The sequence below is a fragment of the Talpa occidentalis genome, unplaced genomic scaffold, assembly GCF_014898055.3.
Source record: "Talpa occidentalis isolate TD23 unplaced genomic scaffold, MPIMG_talOcc4v2.1 talOcc4.12, whole genome shotgun sequence".
Lineage (NCBI taxonomy): Eukaryota > Metazoa > Chordata > Mammalia > Eulipotyphla > Talpidae > Talpa > Talpa occidentalis.
In genome coordinates this window covers 45771742-45785690 of record NW_023601212.1, presented here as the reverse complement: position 1 = coordinate 45785690, position 13949 = coordinate 45771742, and the positions used below count along the sequence as shown (strand labels likewise).

The 13949-nt window shown below is 50.8% G+C and overlaps 1 protein-coding gene across 11 annotated transcripts in view; it reads left to right on the top strand.

The window, feature by feature from the left end:
* The window catches only part of EPS15L1 (epidermal growth factor receptor pathway substrate 15 like 1), an 80104-nt gene extending 66632 nt beyond the window's left edge, over window positions 1–13472 (top strand). For 2 of the 11 annotated variants that reach the window (XM_054693340.1, XM_054693339.1), the window contains exons 23-25: window positions 600–647; window positions 1674–1743; window positions 12880–13472. In XM_054693340.1, the coding sequence (XP_054549315.1) occupies window positions 600–647; window positions 1674–1743; window positions 12880–13159 (398 nt within the window). In that variant the 3' untranslated portion in view covers window positions 13160–13472. The other 9 variants (XM_037506076.2, XM_054693341.1, XM_054693342.1 and 6 more) reach the window with 8 other exon arrangements.
* The last annotated feature ends 477 nt before the right edge of the window (window positions 13473–13949 follow it).

The window sequence follows — 13949 nt, the reverse complement described above, 5'->3', positions numbered from 1 at the left end:
CTCGCCCTCTGCTGCCAACTTCCAAGAGTCTCCCTCAGCACACCTACCTTCTTCATCCGGCTTTGCATTTAGTGCCCCATGGATTTGAGCTTTGCATTTAGTGCACCATGGATCTGGGAAGCAGAGAACCCAGGGGCAAGATGGAGTTGTCTTCAGAGAGTTTTCCACATTGGGGATGTTGGGGTTTGTATAGAGGTGGGTCAGGCTGCCCTATTGCATGTCTTTGGGCTCCTCCACCCTTGCTTGCTGTGGCCCACAAGATGCAGGCACCCCAGATATCCCCTGCCATTCATGGGCCCTGAGGAAGCACTTGCATGACTTACTTTGCTAAATCCTAGCAGGACCCGAAGTGTGACTTTTTACCAGAAAAAGAGAGGGAAGTGAGAGGTCATGTGGCTGCTCAGGGTCACATAGCAAGGGGGCAGCAGCACCAGCCTTGGCCCAGTGACCTGTCCTTTGCCCATCCTCACTTCAGGAGAGCTGGAACGAGAGTCAGGCCATGAGGGTTGGGGCACTCATGTACATGTGTGTTTAATCTGTGTGGCCATCACATCTCGGCGCTGAGGTCTCAATGCTTCACATCTGATTCTCTTATTCAGAAGCAATGACTGAACAGAAAATCCCTGCGCGGTACACAGTGCTGGGTGGTAGGTACAGATGGTGTGGCTGTGGCAGTTTGAGTATGTTTGCTGTGATTTCATACTAACTGCTAAAAACCCAATGGGAGGGCTGTAATGAGCCGCATGTGGGGGCAGCACTCGACTATGGGGGCTATGTGAAAAGGGTCTGCTGATTCACCATTCCCACCTGGGCTCATTGTGCTATAGTCAGAGGGTTCTGGGACCCTGCCAGGTCTCTGCACCTGGAGTTGGCTATACAGGACAGGCGAACTGATGTGTTCCCCTTCAGCCTTTAGATCAGCCAGCCCACTGGGACCCGGGGAGGCTGCTGTATCAGGCTGCTTTCTAGATGTTGGATTGAGGGCCCAGGTTCCCCTTCCAGCCCTGCCGCCATGCCCCTCAGGAGCTCTGGGCAAATGTCTTAATCCCACTGAGCCTCAGTTTCCCCACCTGAACCTGGGACCAGTTTTGCCTAGCCTGTTGCCACATGGGTAAAGTACTGTGGACAGTGAACACCTGTAGTGTGATATGGGGTTCCAGGGTTTGTGGCAAAGCTCAGCTTTGGTTTCTTGCATGGGACCAAATGCACATTTGGGTCTGAGCAGGCATAGTTTTTTGGGTGCTGTGACCTGTGTACTAGAGGCTGCAGTTTTCACATTTTGTTTTTGTTTTTTTCCTTTAAGTGTGATTGGCATGAGATAAGCAGATGTATTTTCATGTTGGCCCGTGTAATTAGTCACTATACCCCACCTAGCTGTTCCAACGGGTTCCCCCATATCTCATGTGGTGACAGCCTAAGGTTGGCTGTCTGCTCTCAATGCCAAATACCCAATTCCCTTTGGAGCCATGCCAGAAATTGTGCTCTCAAGGATCTCATGGGGCCTTGGCCTCGGCACTGAGCCATGAGAGGTCTTTTCTAGAAAGGTCTGTCAAGGTATTAAATAACCAACAGGTGCAGTTTGGGGTCAAGAAAATTGATTTCCTCTAGGCAGATGCAAAACAGACCCTTCTGAAACCTGTCCGTTAGAACTGGTGCTCACCCACCTCCCCCAGGTAAACAGTGGTGTCTCTTCTGCAACGGACCAGAGATGGGGATCAGAGCTCACCGCCGGAGAGTTTCTAGGTAAAAGTTGTTGATTTGCAAAGGGAGAAACAGATTTTTTTGAAGTGCAGGAAATGGTTGTGTGGGTGTCAGTGATTGGGCCTCGCACCCTGCTGCGATCTTGGGTCCTGCCCGGCCCCACCCTTGCCACTTCCTGCAAGTGCAGCCCTGCGGTGCAGTCCCTGCAGCGCCCGGGTGACACCAGCCAGGGTGCCTTTACCGCTAACCAGCCCGTCACCTTTAACCTCTCCCCAGTTTAATTGTCCTTCTATTATTGCTAATGACCTTCTCACCCCCAGAATAAAGCCAGGCACATATCCTGGATGTCTTCCTGCCCCCTTTTTCTTCCCCATGATTCTGTCAACCAACCTGGGACGATGAGATGTGTTTAGCCAGCATCCTGTTCAATTCAAATGATTCTCCAAAAAATTAAGAAAAAAGAATCGTTCGTCCCCTAGAACCCGAGTCCCCTCCCACACCTGTGTGTGGCCCCTCACACAGGGGCCTGGCTTTGGTTTCTTTGGGACAGTGTTCTGCCTGGCTGGTAGCCCACCTGTGGACCCCTTTGCTTGGCTGTCACTATGACTTTCCATGGGCAGGGTCATAGCAGGGGAAGTGCACATTTCTAATGCACCGGCTATATGTCCCTGGTTCCCCGCATGCCCTGAGATGCCAGGCGTGCCAGCCTCACCACCCTCTGCCTGCGCTGGTCCCAGCCTCTCGTTTGTCACTTAGGATCCACTTTTAAAATGACTTCTCCAGTTGAGCCGTGTGGTTAGCACCTCTGCCTTGAACTTAACTACTTTAATTCCGTTCCCACGATGATTTTAGAGCGATAACTCAGTGGGTACTTGTAAGGCTCTAGGATGGGACACGAAGTTCCCCACCTTGGAATATTCAGGGACTCGCTGGCCAGCCCAGGTCAGAGAGGTTTAGGGGAACCTCAGATAACTACCCCAGAGAAGCTCCTCCTCCTGCATACCAGGCAGAAGGCACTGCCTGTGACCCCCAACAACTGGTCCAGGCAGAGGGAAAATGTCATCCTCTCCTTGCATGTAAAACGCCTGGAGACCCAAACTTCTTTGGGGCAAATTTCTCTTCTACAAAGTTGACTGAGTTTGAAAATAGAAGCATTTGCCTTTCTTCACACACACCCACCCTTCTGCGCCCGGGAGGGCGACTGAGTGAGAGTTAGGTGACACTCTGTGACCTGTTGTTCAGGATGAGGAGACAGTCAGGCTTGGGGGGACTGGAGAAAGGAGTCAGGCTCAATCAACCAGGCTTCTGGGCGGCTGGGGGGCTTTAGGTGGGGTACAGGTTCAGAGAATCCTGTTCCTCACCCCCACGCCCCTTTCTGAGCAGGGTATGACCAGATAGCCACCTCCAGCCCCCTCCCTGGCCTCTGTGGAGGCCTCATGTACCTGCCACTAAGCTCTCCCAGACTGTTGGTCCCGCTTACAGCAAGTAAGGGTGCCCAAGTGGATGTTAACCTGTGTAGCCCCTGCTTTTCTGACAGAACAAATATGACCTGTCATCTTTCAATTCTCATGTTCAAAGCACTGAATCAGACTTCTCCCTCTGCCATATCAACTGTAAAGGAGTACGCGTATGTGGTTGGCGGGGTGGAGGAGATCCAACATACAGAGAGTAGGAGTAGGGCCCCCTTCTGCTGCAGGCTCTCCCAACTCCTGCCCCCACTACAGGAGGGAGCCCCTGGAGGGTTCTGTGTTTCTAGCACATGCCCTTATTTTCAGACCTGCCTGTGTCACACTGGCATTTTGTTACATGTGGCCACGGTGTGTGCTTGAGCAAGGGTGGGTTCTACAGACTGGCTCACCTTGTAGGGAGGAATGAAGGCTGGGCCACCCTGTCCCAGGGTAGACCTAGGGTTCCTTGACCTGGCTGCTTGGGGCCAGGTCCTCCCTATCCCCCTTAAGGCACTCATGCCCCTGGCAGGGGCATTGCCGGGGCCAGGAGCGGGGACAGGCAGCACACAGGGCTGTCCCAGCAGAGCATGTCCCAGGCACAAACTAAAGAACAAATGTGATTTTCCAGAAAGCAGAACCGTGAGACCTGCCAGTCTGTACACTGTTGTTATGAAACCTGGTGTGTAAATTCATTTGTAAGTCACTACGCCCCCTCCTTTTGTGGCCACCGTTTGTGGAAACCTCTCAAAGATTGTATTTCTCACTTCAAAGATACTTGTCTTTTGAGGATCCTTAAAATTGAAGCTGCTTCCCTTCTTTTCTCCCTCCCTTTCTGAGGCGGGATGACCCTAAGTCCATTGGTCTCATCTCCCAGCACGACCACCACAGCCTTTGACCACGTTGGATGTCTCAGAGGATGAAAGATGCAGTTTAGTTGTGGGGTGCCTGAGGATCCTAGTAAATATTTGTTCAGCTTTTATCAAAAATTAGAACCAAACCTCATCCTGTTCCCTTCAATGCATTAAGCAGATTTTCTTTAAATTTGGTAAATATTTTTAGTGGAAAATCTCAACGCTGTGATGGTGGGACCTCAGATTTTATCTGCGGGCTATGCTGCTCTGTGTAGCTTTGATCTGTGGGTTTGCCTTCTCTTCAGGTGCATCAGCGGGCTGTGTCTGAAGGGTCCCCTCCTGCAGCCAGGTTGTGGTCCCATTTGAGAACTTGGCTTCCCGAGCTCACCTCCACGGCCACTTCAGATGGGAGCTGGGGACATGGGCAGGTTTTGATGAAAAGAGACATTTTCAGTAAAAAGTTCCCTGGTGGTTATGAATTTGAGGATATGCTCAGGACAGCCCGTTGTCTCCTTTCTCCCCATTCCCCCCAGTGAAAATGTGCTGGGGTTGGGGTGGGAAGGGAGGAGCCGGGCCAATGAAGAGGTCCTCCACTAGTCACTGTCCTCCTGGGCAGGGTATCTCCAGGAGCCAGGCAGTCTTGTGGGATGAGTGACAGTCATGTGTGAATGCCCCCGTTGTGTAGGATGAGTGACAGTTGTGTGAGAATTCTGTTATGTGAAGATCCTGTGTTGTGTGGGATGCGACAGTTAATGTGGACCTCTCGTGTTGGGGATAATGGAAGTTGTGTGAAGATCCAGTGTTGTGTGGGATAAGCAACGATTGTGTGAATGTTCCTTGTTGGGATAACAGCAGTCGTGTGAACGCCCCATGTTGTGTGGGGTAATGAGTAAGGTGGGGCAGCTGTCCTGACCACAAACCTTTGTTTTTTATTTTTTTGTTTTGTTTCTTGTCTTTGTATTTATCGCTCATCTGGAGAACTGTATCTTCAGCTGCAGCCCTGAATTTCATAAATAGAACCTAGCAAGATTCTGCTTGGGATGAACACACTCGCACTCAGGTGTACATTTTGTATTTTTATGAATCATAGTTACTGAGACCCTATGACACCCAAACCTCTTGCTCTCCCCCAAAGTAAAGAATTTCAAGCCAGAGAATCGATCCTCTTCAGAACTGCAGTGTGCATATTTTAAAGTTTGGGGTGTCCCTATCCTATTGTTCCTCTGAGACAAGCTCTTGGGGTCCCCTCCAGGCTGAGGGTTTCCTGAAAAGCATGTTGGGAAAGAGGCAGAATGTGGAGATATGCGAACCAGGCTTCAGAGCACACGCCTGCTCCTGATCTGCTCCCTATCCCTGGGGCACGCGCAGCCTTGAAAAGTTAAGAAATAGCAAAATTAAAGAAATTTCTGTCAGGGTGGAGCTGGCCACTGAGTTTTTTTTTTAACAGCACAACTGTGGTAAACCATGGGGCTCACGTTGTTTTTGCTAAGGTCGGTCCTGTGTGTGGTTTCGGTGCGCCACTTGGGTAACTGTTGAAACTGCTGTGGTTTGAAATAAGCGCTCTTTTGCCTTTTCTTCAATCTTGCATTCCTCTCCCCAATAATGTAGGCTCCCCCTTGATTTGTAGAAGCTTAGTTAGGGGGGGAATTCTTGAGCCGCCCCCAGATCTCAGGGGTACTAATTTGTTTGTCTCAGCCACCGCTTTCCATATTGCAGGTTGGGTGGTGGCACAGATATCTAGGAATGGTGATGCCCAACATGGCCAGGTATGGCACTGGTCAAATGTTACACCAAGTCTTTATTTTTATCGTTTTTTGTTTGCTACTCTCACACTTTTCATTTAAGTGCTTTCCTTCCTGGAAGGACTTTGAGTCTTGAAAAGGAAAAGACTGCAGTGAGTTTGCCTGGGGGCACAGAGTAGGCAGATTAGAGTTTACTTTGTCATGTTATAAGATAAACTATGTCTCCAGAAATCAGAAAAGCGACTAAGGAGTTAGCAGAAGTGGTTACATAAAAGCAGGAACTAGACCCAGAATGTTTCTAAAATACAGCTGCTCTAAAAATAAAGGGGAGCACTCTTCGCCTGGTGTGTGGGTGCCACAGCTCTGCAGAAAGCCTGATCTGAGCACAGTCTTGGGCCAAAGCCGGATCGGTTTCGTGCTTGGCGGCTCCTGTTTTAAACTATATGGCGAAGGGATGGAAACACACAACCGAGAAAAACCGTTTGTTTTTTTTTTTTTTCTTTCCTCTCTGAAAACAAGAGCAGTTATGTGCCCTGGTTTCATATTAACATCGTCATGATTTCTAAATAACAACGGTTTCTGCAGCAGGGCAAAGCCAGGCACGGGGCAGCTCATGTGAACAGGCTTTCATCTCCCGGAGCATCTCATTGCTCATCAGAAACCTCAGCCTGAGATTCTAGTGGGCTGGATGCTTCACCTCCCCCCAAACAATTGTTTAAAAACCCTAAACCAGGAGAGGAAGGTTTTAATTAAAAAGAAGCAAGCATGGATCTTTCGAGCACTCTGTAACACAGTGCTGGCTCTCAGGGGCCTGGCTGGTCAGCTGCTGGCCCCCACCTCCCATTCCTGCTCAGATGCTTGGACACCTGCCCTGGGAAGCAGGTCCCACAAGGAGTGCACTACATTCAAGAAAAAGTTAAAAGAGTTTCTGGAGATAAGCTGATAGTCCCAGGACTCAGTGCCAGAACCAGGGGTGTGCTGTGTCCTAGGACTATCAGCTTGTCTCCAGAAACTCTAACTTTTTCTTGAATGTAGAGTTTTACTATTTGATCCCATGTAATTTTTGTTTTTGAGGGAATACTATTACCGTAAGAGCACATTAATGAATAGAGCACTTTCTCGCAAAGGAGGGAAACCAGATGTTTTTAATCCCTCCTAGCTGCCCCAGAAGGCTTCCCCCAAAGAGCCTCAGGTCCCTGGGTGGCACCATGATGACTGGGGCTGGGCACTCTGGATGCCAAAGCCAGCACTGAGTGGGTGCAAACCCTTGCTGCCCAGGAGCACCACTGTGTATACTGAGTTGGACCCCTTTCACTTCATCCCCACTTCACAGATAAGAAACTGAGGCTGACTGGGCTAAGATGCTCACCCTTGTCAGAACTAAAAGTGGCAGAGGCTGCTGTAGCCCCAGAACCTTAGGGACATCTCGGGACCTTCAGAAATGTACCCCAGAAGTGGTGTCAGAGAGGATGGTTTTAGAACTGAGTTTGGTGATGTTGGGGGAGTCTCTTTGGATGGCAGGCATGGCAGAGGCTGACTGGTGGGGAAGGAAAGCAGGTGTCTGGGAGCTCGATGCAGCTGGAGGTAAGACAGGAAAAGCTGACCTGAAAACTGGCACATTCCAGAGGTTCATCCAGTGAGGCCTGGAGCTGAACCGGAGAGGCCTCTGGTTTCTAGTGGTATATTCTCCCACACTGGCAGACTTTTTTAGGAGAAGCCAGCCTCTGAGGGCCACACCTCCAACTACTCTCACTCAGGCTACAATTCCTCCGACCTGAAACCCCTCCTTCACGTCCCTGTCTTGCTAGCCCTAGAAGCATTCTCAACAAGAGCCCAGCAAAGCCCAGCCTGCCTCTTGGAGCCACCAGCTCCAAAGGGCTTCCGCTAGAGCGGAAGCTGGGGATGAATGTAAACCCCCAGGACTGCAAAGTGGGGTTTGCCTGGTACGCGGCCTCTAGACCCTCACATTAGAGTGTCTAACTCCACAGCATGGTGAAACTAAACCTTTTCATTGCAAATAACTACCACTCCATTATTTTTGTTACTTAATGGTATATTTTTCTGCTTAGCCATGAATTTTTTTTTTTCCTTTTACTCAGTGTGTCAGTAAATATCGCCATCTTAAAACAAGTCACTTCAAAACATGCCTGCATGGGACATTTTAAAGATGACAATAACTTTTAGCTGCAGTGGGAATGGAGGGGAAGGACTAATCCAGTGGTTGGTTGGTTTGTTTTTTGTTCTGTCTTTGGGATGAGTGAGAGTGAAACCAAGGTCCATCCTGGCTCTCCAAGGCCACGCCATGAACTTACTCCAGCTCTTTCCGAAGAGGGAAAGGGTTGCTCAGAGAGCGTGAGCTGGGACCTCCTCTGTCAGGACTCTGTTCTGTCCATGGTCAGTAACCTGTATTTCTCTCTCTCTCTCTCTCTCTCTCTCTCTTTTTCTCCTCAACTTTCCAGGTAAAAGTACACCCGTAAACCAGCTTGGTTCCACAGACTTTCCCGAGCCCCCCGATCCATTCCAGCCACGAGGGGCTGACAGCAGTGACCCGTTTCAAAATAACAAGGGGTTTGGGGACCCGTTTAGTGGAAAAGATCCATTTGCTCCCTCCTCTTCAGCTAAACCTTCTAAAGCCTCTTCCTTGGGCTTTGCAGACTTCACCTCTGTAAGTTGAGTCTCCCTCTCCTTGCCATCCCACACCCCCCAACTCTGCTTGCAGCTTCGTTGGGGTCACTCCCTCCTGGCTTCTGTCTCCTGGTACACCTCATGCTATGTGTTATTTATTCTGTATTGCTTCTTTCTGTAAGAAAAACCGTTTCTCAATAAAAGAAAGAGCTATGGTTTGGATACTCTATGGTAAGGCCCCATTTTCTTCTAGCAGGCTGGCCGGCCGGCCCTGTTTATGTCCTTCAGGGTAGACTCGGCATTATTTCTGTTGCTTGGAGGCCCTTGTGCACATTGATTTTTGGACTGAGCTGTCAGATGCTTCTGAATTTTGGAAACAAGATTGTGAAAGTTAGGTTAGGGTTTCACGGTCCCTGAAAAGATCTTCATTCAAGAGTTATGACTCCCTGGCCCCCCGCCCCCACACATTGTGTGCAAGTGCAAATGGAAGGAGCCAGGCAGGTGCACATACTGAGTTTTTAGTAACTGTTAAGTACTAGCCACAATGAAAAGAGAAATCCAACCTAGAACAACCACTCTGAAGTTCTTCCTTTTGCCAAAGGAGAACCCTCAAAAAACTATTTAGCAAAGTTAAATGCCTTTTCAGGAGCAAATTTTGACAGCCTGACTTTGTTTCTCAGTGTGACAAAACATTCTAAAGTCCTGTTGCTTTTTTTTGCGCGCCCTGGTGGTACACAAAAATCACAGTCTTGGGGAACTTCACATGTGCTGTGGTGTTATGTGCCTGTTTGTAGCAAGGGTTTCTTCATTTACACTCACAGAGTACTTTGTTTCCCCATTAGATGTCAGCTGCATTATTTATAGTGCTTCCAGTAGTACAATATCATCCTCACACAAGCTGTGCCACATCAGTGCCCAGGGAATGCCTGTTTAGTTTCCATCCAGGTTGGGCACAGCCGTCCTGTGCTTACTGAAACTTAGCGAGTTGCTGGGACCCATTCCTGGCCCTTGGTGACCTGTAAATATTTTATGACTGCAGTTAGCTGAGTTCTGCTGATAGCCAGTGTTGATAGCACTGTGAATGTGTATACAAGTGGCAATGTTGCTAATAAAAACCAGAAATGAAACCCCTTTATCTACAGTTTCCCCACCTTTACTTGGTGGTGGAACAAAAAGTATTAAATGCTCGGGGGCTGGGAGGGATAGAGCTATTCATGCAGGACTAGGGCGCTGTGTTTTGGGTAGGGAAGGGGGAGGGGGTGAGTGGATTTGAACAGCAATTTGGAGAAACTGTTGTCTCTCTGGAGTACACAGTTCTACTCCCTGTGGTCCCTCTTCCTCTGGCCAGCTGCTGCTTTTTGAAAAGCATTTTCTATTTGAAAAGTACCCAAGGTTTCAAGTTATCCTTTGGTCAAGGATTTCTGGTTGTCCCAGAACAGTTGTTAACTTTCGATCTTAAAATACCGCCAGTGTTTAAACACTTGCCCAGTTTTTCCAGAGAAAGTCCCGTTGGTGAGCTTCAGCCCATTCAGATGGCATGGGGTGCTGCAGAGGCAGGTGCCTCACAGGTTGGGCTGTACCGCCTCTGTCTCCATCCAAAAAAATGTGCAAAGCCATTCTGCCTCTGGGCACTCAGAACATCTCTGATTTCACAGTATCCGGGGACTCAGCCCAGTGCCTTATGGGTTCACCAGACCTTGAAGATCTGTGACTCCTCTAAAAAAGGCCAAAGTTGGCCCTTCCAGTTGTGTATCTTAGCCTCCCAGGTTCCCCTGAGAGGTCTCCCACGGCCTGACACTGTGCCTCTTGGACCTTGAGACATATGTTACCAGTGTAATAGCAGCTTGGTACCCCTGGAGCCCTTTGATCTTCAAGCCCCAAATTCCTACCAGTGGCTTATTTGTGTCGTAGCTGTTCACAGGCAACCTCTTCTCTGGCATTTCTTTCAAAACAGCCCTTTCTTTCTCGGGCACATGTGTTTATTAGAAAGTAGCATTTTGCATTGTCGGACAAGCTGGATGCAATGTCACTATGAGAACGAGTGAGCTCCTGGAAGCAGCTAGATGTAACCCCACATATGGCCCAGTGTTGGGCTTGCGTGTCAACCCCTGAGGAAAGGCACCCTTGGGGCTGAGGAGACAGTCTGTGTGCAGAGCCATTGTACGGCGGATTTCTGCTGGGAGGTCACCGGAATAAAGTTGCTTAGTGTCCTGTGATGCTTCAGGTCAGAGGAGCAGAGGGTGACCCTATACAGAGGTCTCCACTGTCCCTAGAAGGATTCCTGCTAATTCGAGACAAAAGGGAGCACAGAACCTCTTCTCCAGTTCTCTCTCAGAACCACAGCCCCCAGTGCTGCTCAAGCTCACACCAACCACATGCTCCACGCATGTCTGGATCCATAAGCTGGCTAGCTTGAACTGTGCACCCTGAAAGCGTCTGGAACATTCCATCAGCACTGTCACTGAAAACACAGACCCTTTGAGTAGAGGTGTGCAGTGATGCCCAGAGACACATGAGCTGAGGGGGCAGTGGCCTGTAGGTCTCAGGCTGTTCTTGACCCTTCAGGCCCTGCTTCCAGCCTTCGGTCTGGATCACCTGTCACTCCTTGTCAGCCCCCACTGCCCCTCCTCTGGGTGGATGCAGGATGAGGGCCCCTTCATCCAAGCTGTCCCCTCCTGCTGCTGTCGTTGGCTCATGGACTCATTTCCACCAGCACTTGTTGTTTTTTCCTTGTTTTTCTCCTGATGAGGTGTTGGAAAATTCCCCAAAGAGTACGTGGGTGGGGGTGGGGGGTAGAGGGTTATCTGTGATCTGTGCTGGAAACATGGGGGTGGGGCTGGCTTTCAGAGAGTCCGACATGGAGGCTCCTGCACACTCTTCTGTACATTTTCTTTAAGAAATGTGGATTCCTGAGTCCTTTCCTCCTGGAGACACTCTTCATGATGCCCCCTGTACCCTCCCCTGCTCGCACCTGTCCTAGGACTCCCCAGGCCAGGCTGAGGGAGGCCCCCTGGTTAACCCACCATCCCCAGGCTATGTTTGGCTTCAAACCAAGTTCCCTCCTCTCTCCCCCTCCCCTGACACAGCCCCCCACCCTCTGGCCCTCTCATCCCATGTTGGCTCACCCCACACCCCAATTGGGCCAAGCAGAGAACCAGCAGATTGGGAAACATTTAGAAACTGCCCATCACCCCCGTTAGCTTGCCCAGGGAACCCCTTAGGGAAATCTCAGCTCCTTCTTGGGGCCCATAAGCCTCTTGAGGTCGACCTCTCCCACCTAAGTCTGTTCTGGTAGTGCCAAGGTTGGGCACTTGGCCCCTACCCATTCCCTGCACACGGGATGGTGCACTGAACCCCCGCTGCCGAACCTATAGCTGGCAGCCACCCCCTGGCTCGAGGGTCAGAGCAGGGACCCTGGGGCCCTGGCTCTGCAGTCCTCCCCCAAGGACACTGCCACAGTGCTCCTCTCCTAGGTGGGCCCTTGGGCCTATGAAGAAGTCGCTGTGAATTTCTGATGCTTCTGGTGGGGTCTCTTGAGGGGCTCCATCAGATTGGGTTGTCTGTCTGCTCCCAAGAGTACCTGGGGAAGGGCCCACCTCTTTATCTTTGGTGTTACCCAACCTCAGCAGAGAGCTGGCACTTAGAGGGAACCCTTGCGGGGGAGAGGTGTGGGTGTCAATGGGGGTGGAGACCCACGTCAGGGGCACAAGTGTGTAAGATCTGCTTCCCCTTCCCAAAAGCTAGTAGGGTACTGTACGTGATTAGAAATTGCCCGTCTCAGGGTCAGAATGGTTTTCTCCCTTGCTTTAAAAAGATTTCTTTTATAAATCAACCATTTCAGAAAAGGTCCCCAGGAATTAAAAAAATTTGTATCAAACAACTCTGGATGGAATGCAACGCAGTATCGGGGCTGCCTAAATATGGTCCCTAACAGGTCTCAGGCTCCCGCAGCGTGGCTGGGGTGGCGGTGCCCGTTTCAAGCCCACATCCTCTTTGCATGTCTGACTGGGGGTCCCTAGCACATGTGAAACTCAGAGCCTTGTTCGTGGGAGTCTGGTTCAGTGCCCCCTGCCCCCCTGCATCAGCAGCCTCTCAGGAGACCCCTGAGTTTGTTGCTCTAGCCCCTAGGAAGGGGCTGACCTGCTTCCAGCTGCTTTCAAAGATGCTGTCTCCCTCACTCCCCATGGAGCCTCGAAGTTGCTGCATAGCATTGCCTGTGTGGGTTCCCTGAGGCCCCCAGCTGCCAGTTAAGGTCAGATTCACACCACTTCCCCATGTATGGTGAACCCCTTCCTGATCTGGGATCAAAGTCAGGGCATGCATGTCCCCTCCCAAGACAGGGGCTTCTGCCTCTCCCGGCTTTCACATGGACATGGGCCCCGCCCCTCCATGCACCCCATCAGTGCGTGTCTCTGAGGCCACCCACGCCACAGGCCCGCTCCTTGTCCCACCTCCACCAGCCAGCAGGTTGCCGCTGCGGGCGTGTAACCCACCTCCTTTCTTCCTTTGCAGTTTGGCAATGAGGAGCAGCAGCTGGCTTGGGCCAAGCGGGAGAGTGAGAAGGCGGAGCAGGAGAGGCTGGCACGGCTGCGGCGGCAGGAGCAGGAAGATCTGGAGCTGGCCATCGCACTCAGCAAAGCTGACATGCCTGCTGCCTAGGCTGGGGCTCGTGCACGGGCCGTGGGTGAGAGGGAGGTGTGCACACGGAGAAACTCGGATGTCTACATGTACACCGCCCACTCAGCGCGGGCCCTTTCCACCTTGTGACAGGTCACGGTCACTGTCTGGTTAAGGACTCGCTGGCCGGAGGGCCGTTCGCTCCGGATGGCACTTCCGGGACTTGGAAAAGTGGTTTACCCCGGTGGAGGGTCTGCTGCTGTGACATCTCCATCAGGTGACGGCACCCGCCTCTTCCTCCCACCTGGACCCTCACAGGATGCCAGAGGAAGCATACAGAATCCTTTGGTCTTTGATCCTGCTCACAACCACCCCGGTGAACACCCTGACGCCCTTGCGGACCCCCGTGAGACAGAACCCCCTGCGATGTATGCATTCGTTGTATAAAATTTAAGTTTGAATGATTAATATAAAGTATTTTAATACAAAACAAGAATCTTTCATTTAAGCATTTTCTTGTGTCATGGACCCCACATGGTATCACAGGCGACGGACCCCAGTGCAGCCCAGGAGAGCCAGGCAGCATATCCCTACTGAAATCCTGATTTTGAGTAGGCTGGGGTTTCAGTCTGGAAGTTTCCAGGATCTCCTATGCCCCCTAACTCAGTATTTCTGAAGTGGTAGACAGGGTGTCCCATGGCAATTAGAGCAGGTTCCTGAAGCCTTGTCTACATGGTGGGAGGCCAGCAAGGGCAGCCTTCAGAACCCATGCTTAGAACTGGAATATGGGGAAAGCTTTCCCTCAGGCATAGCTGAATGCCCTAGAACATTCTGGAAACTTTGCCAGAACTGTTGGATGAGCTCTGGTGTTGCTGACGATGTTGCAATTTCCCCCCTTTATTCTCACTGGCCTGAGTAGATGAGATCAGGGTCTGCTTTTCTCAGGTAACAATGATGATGAGCTA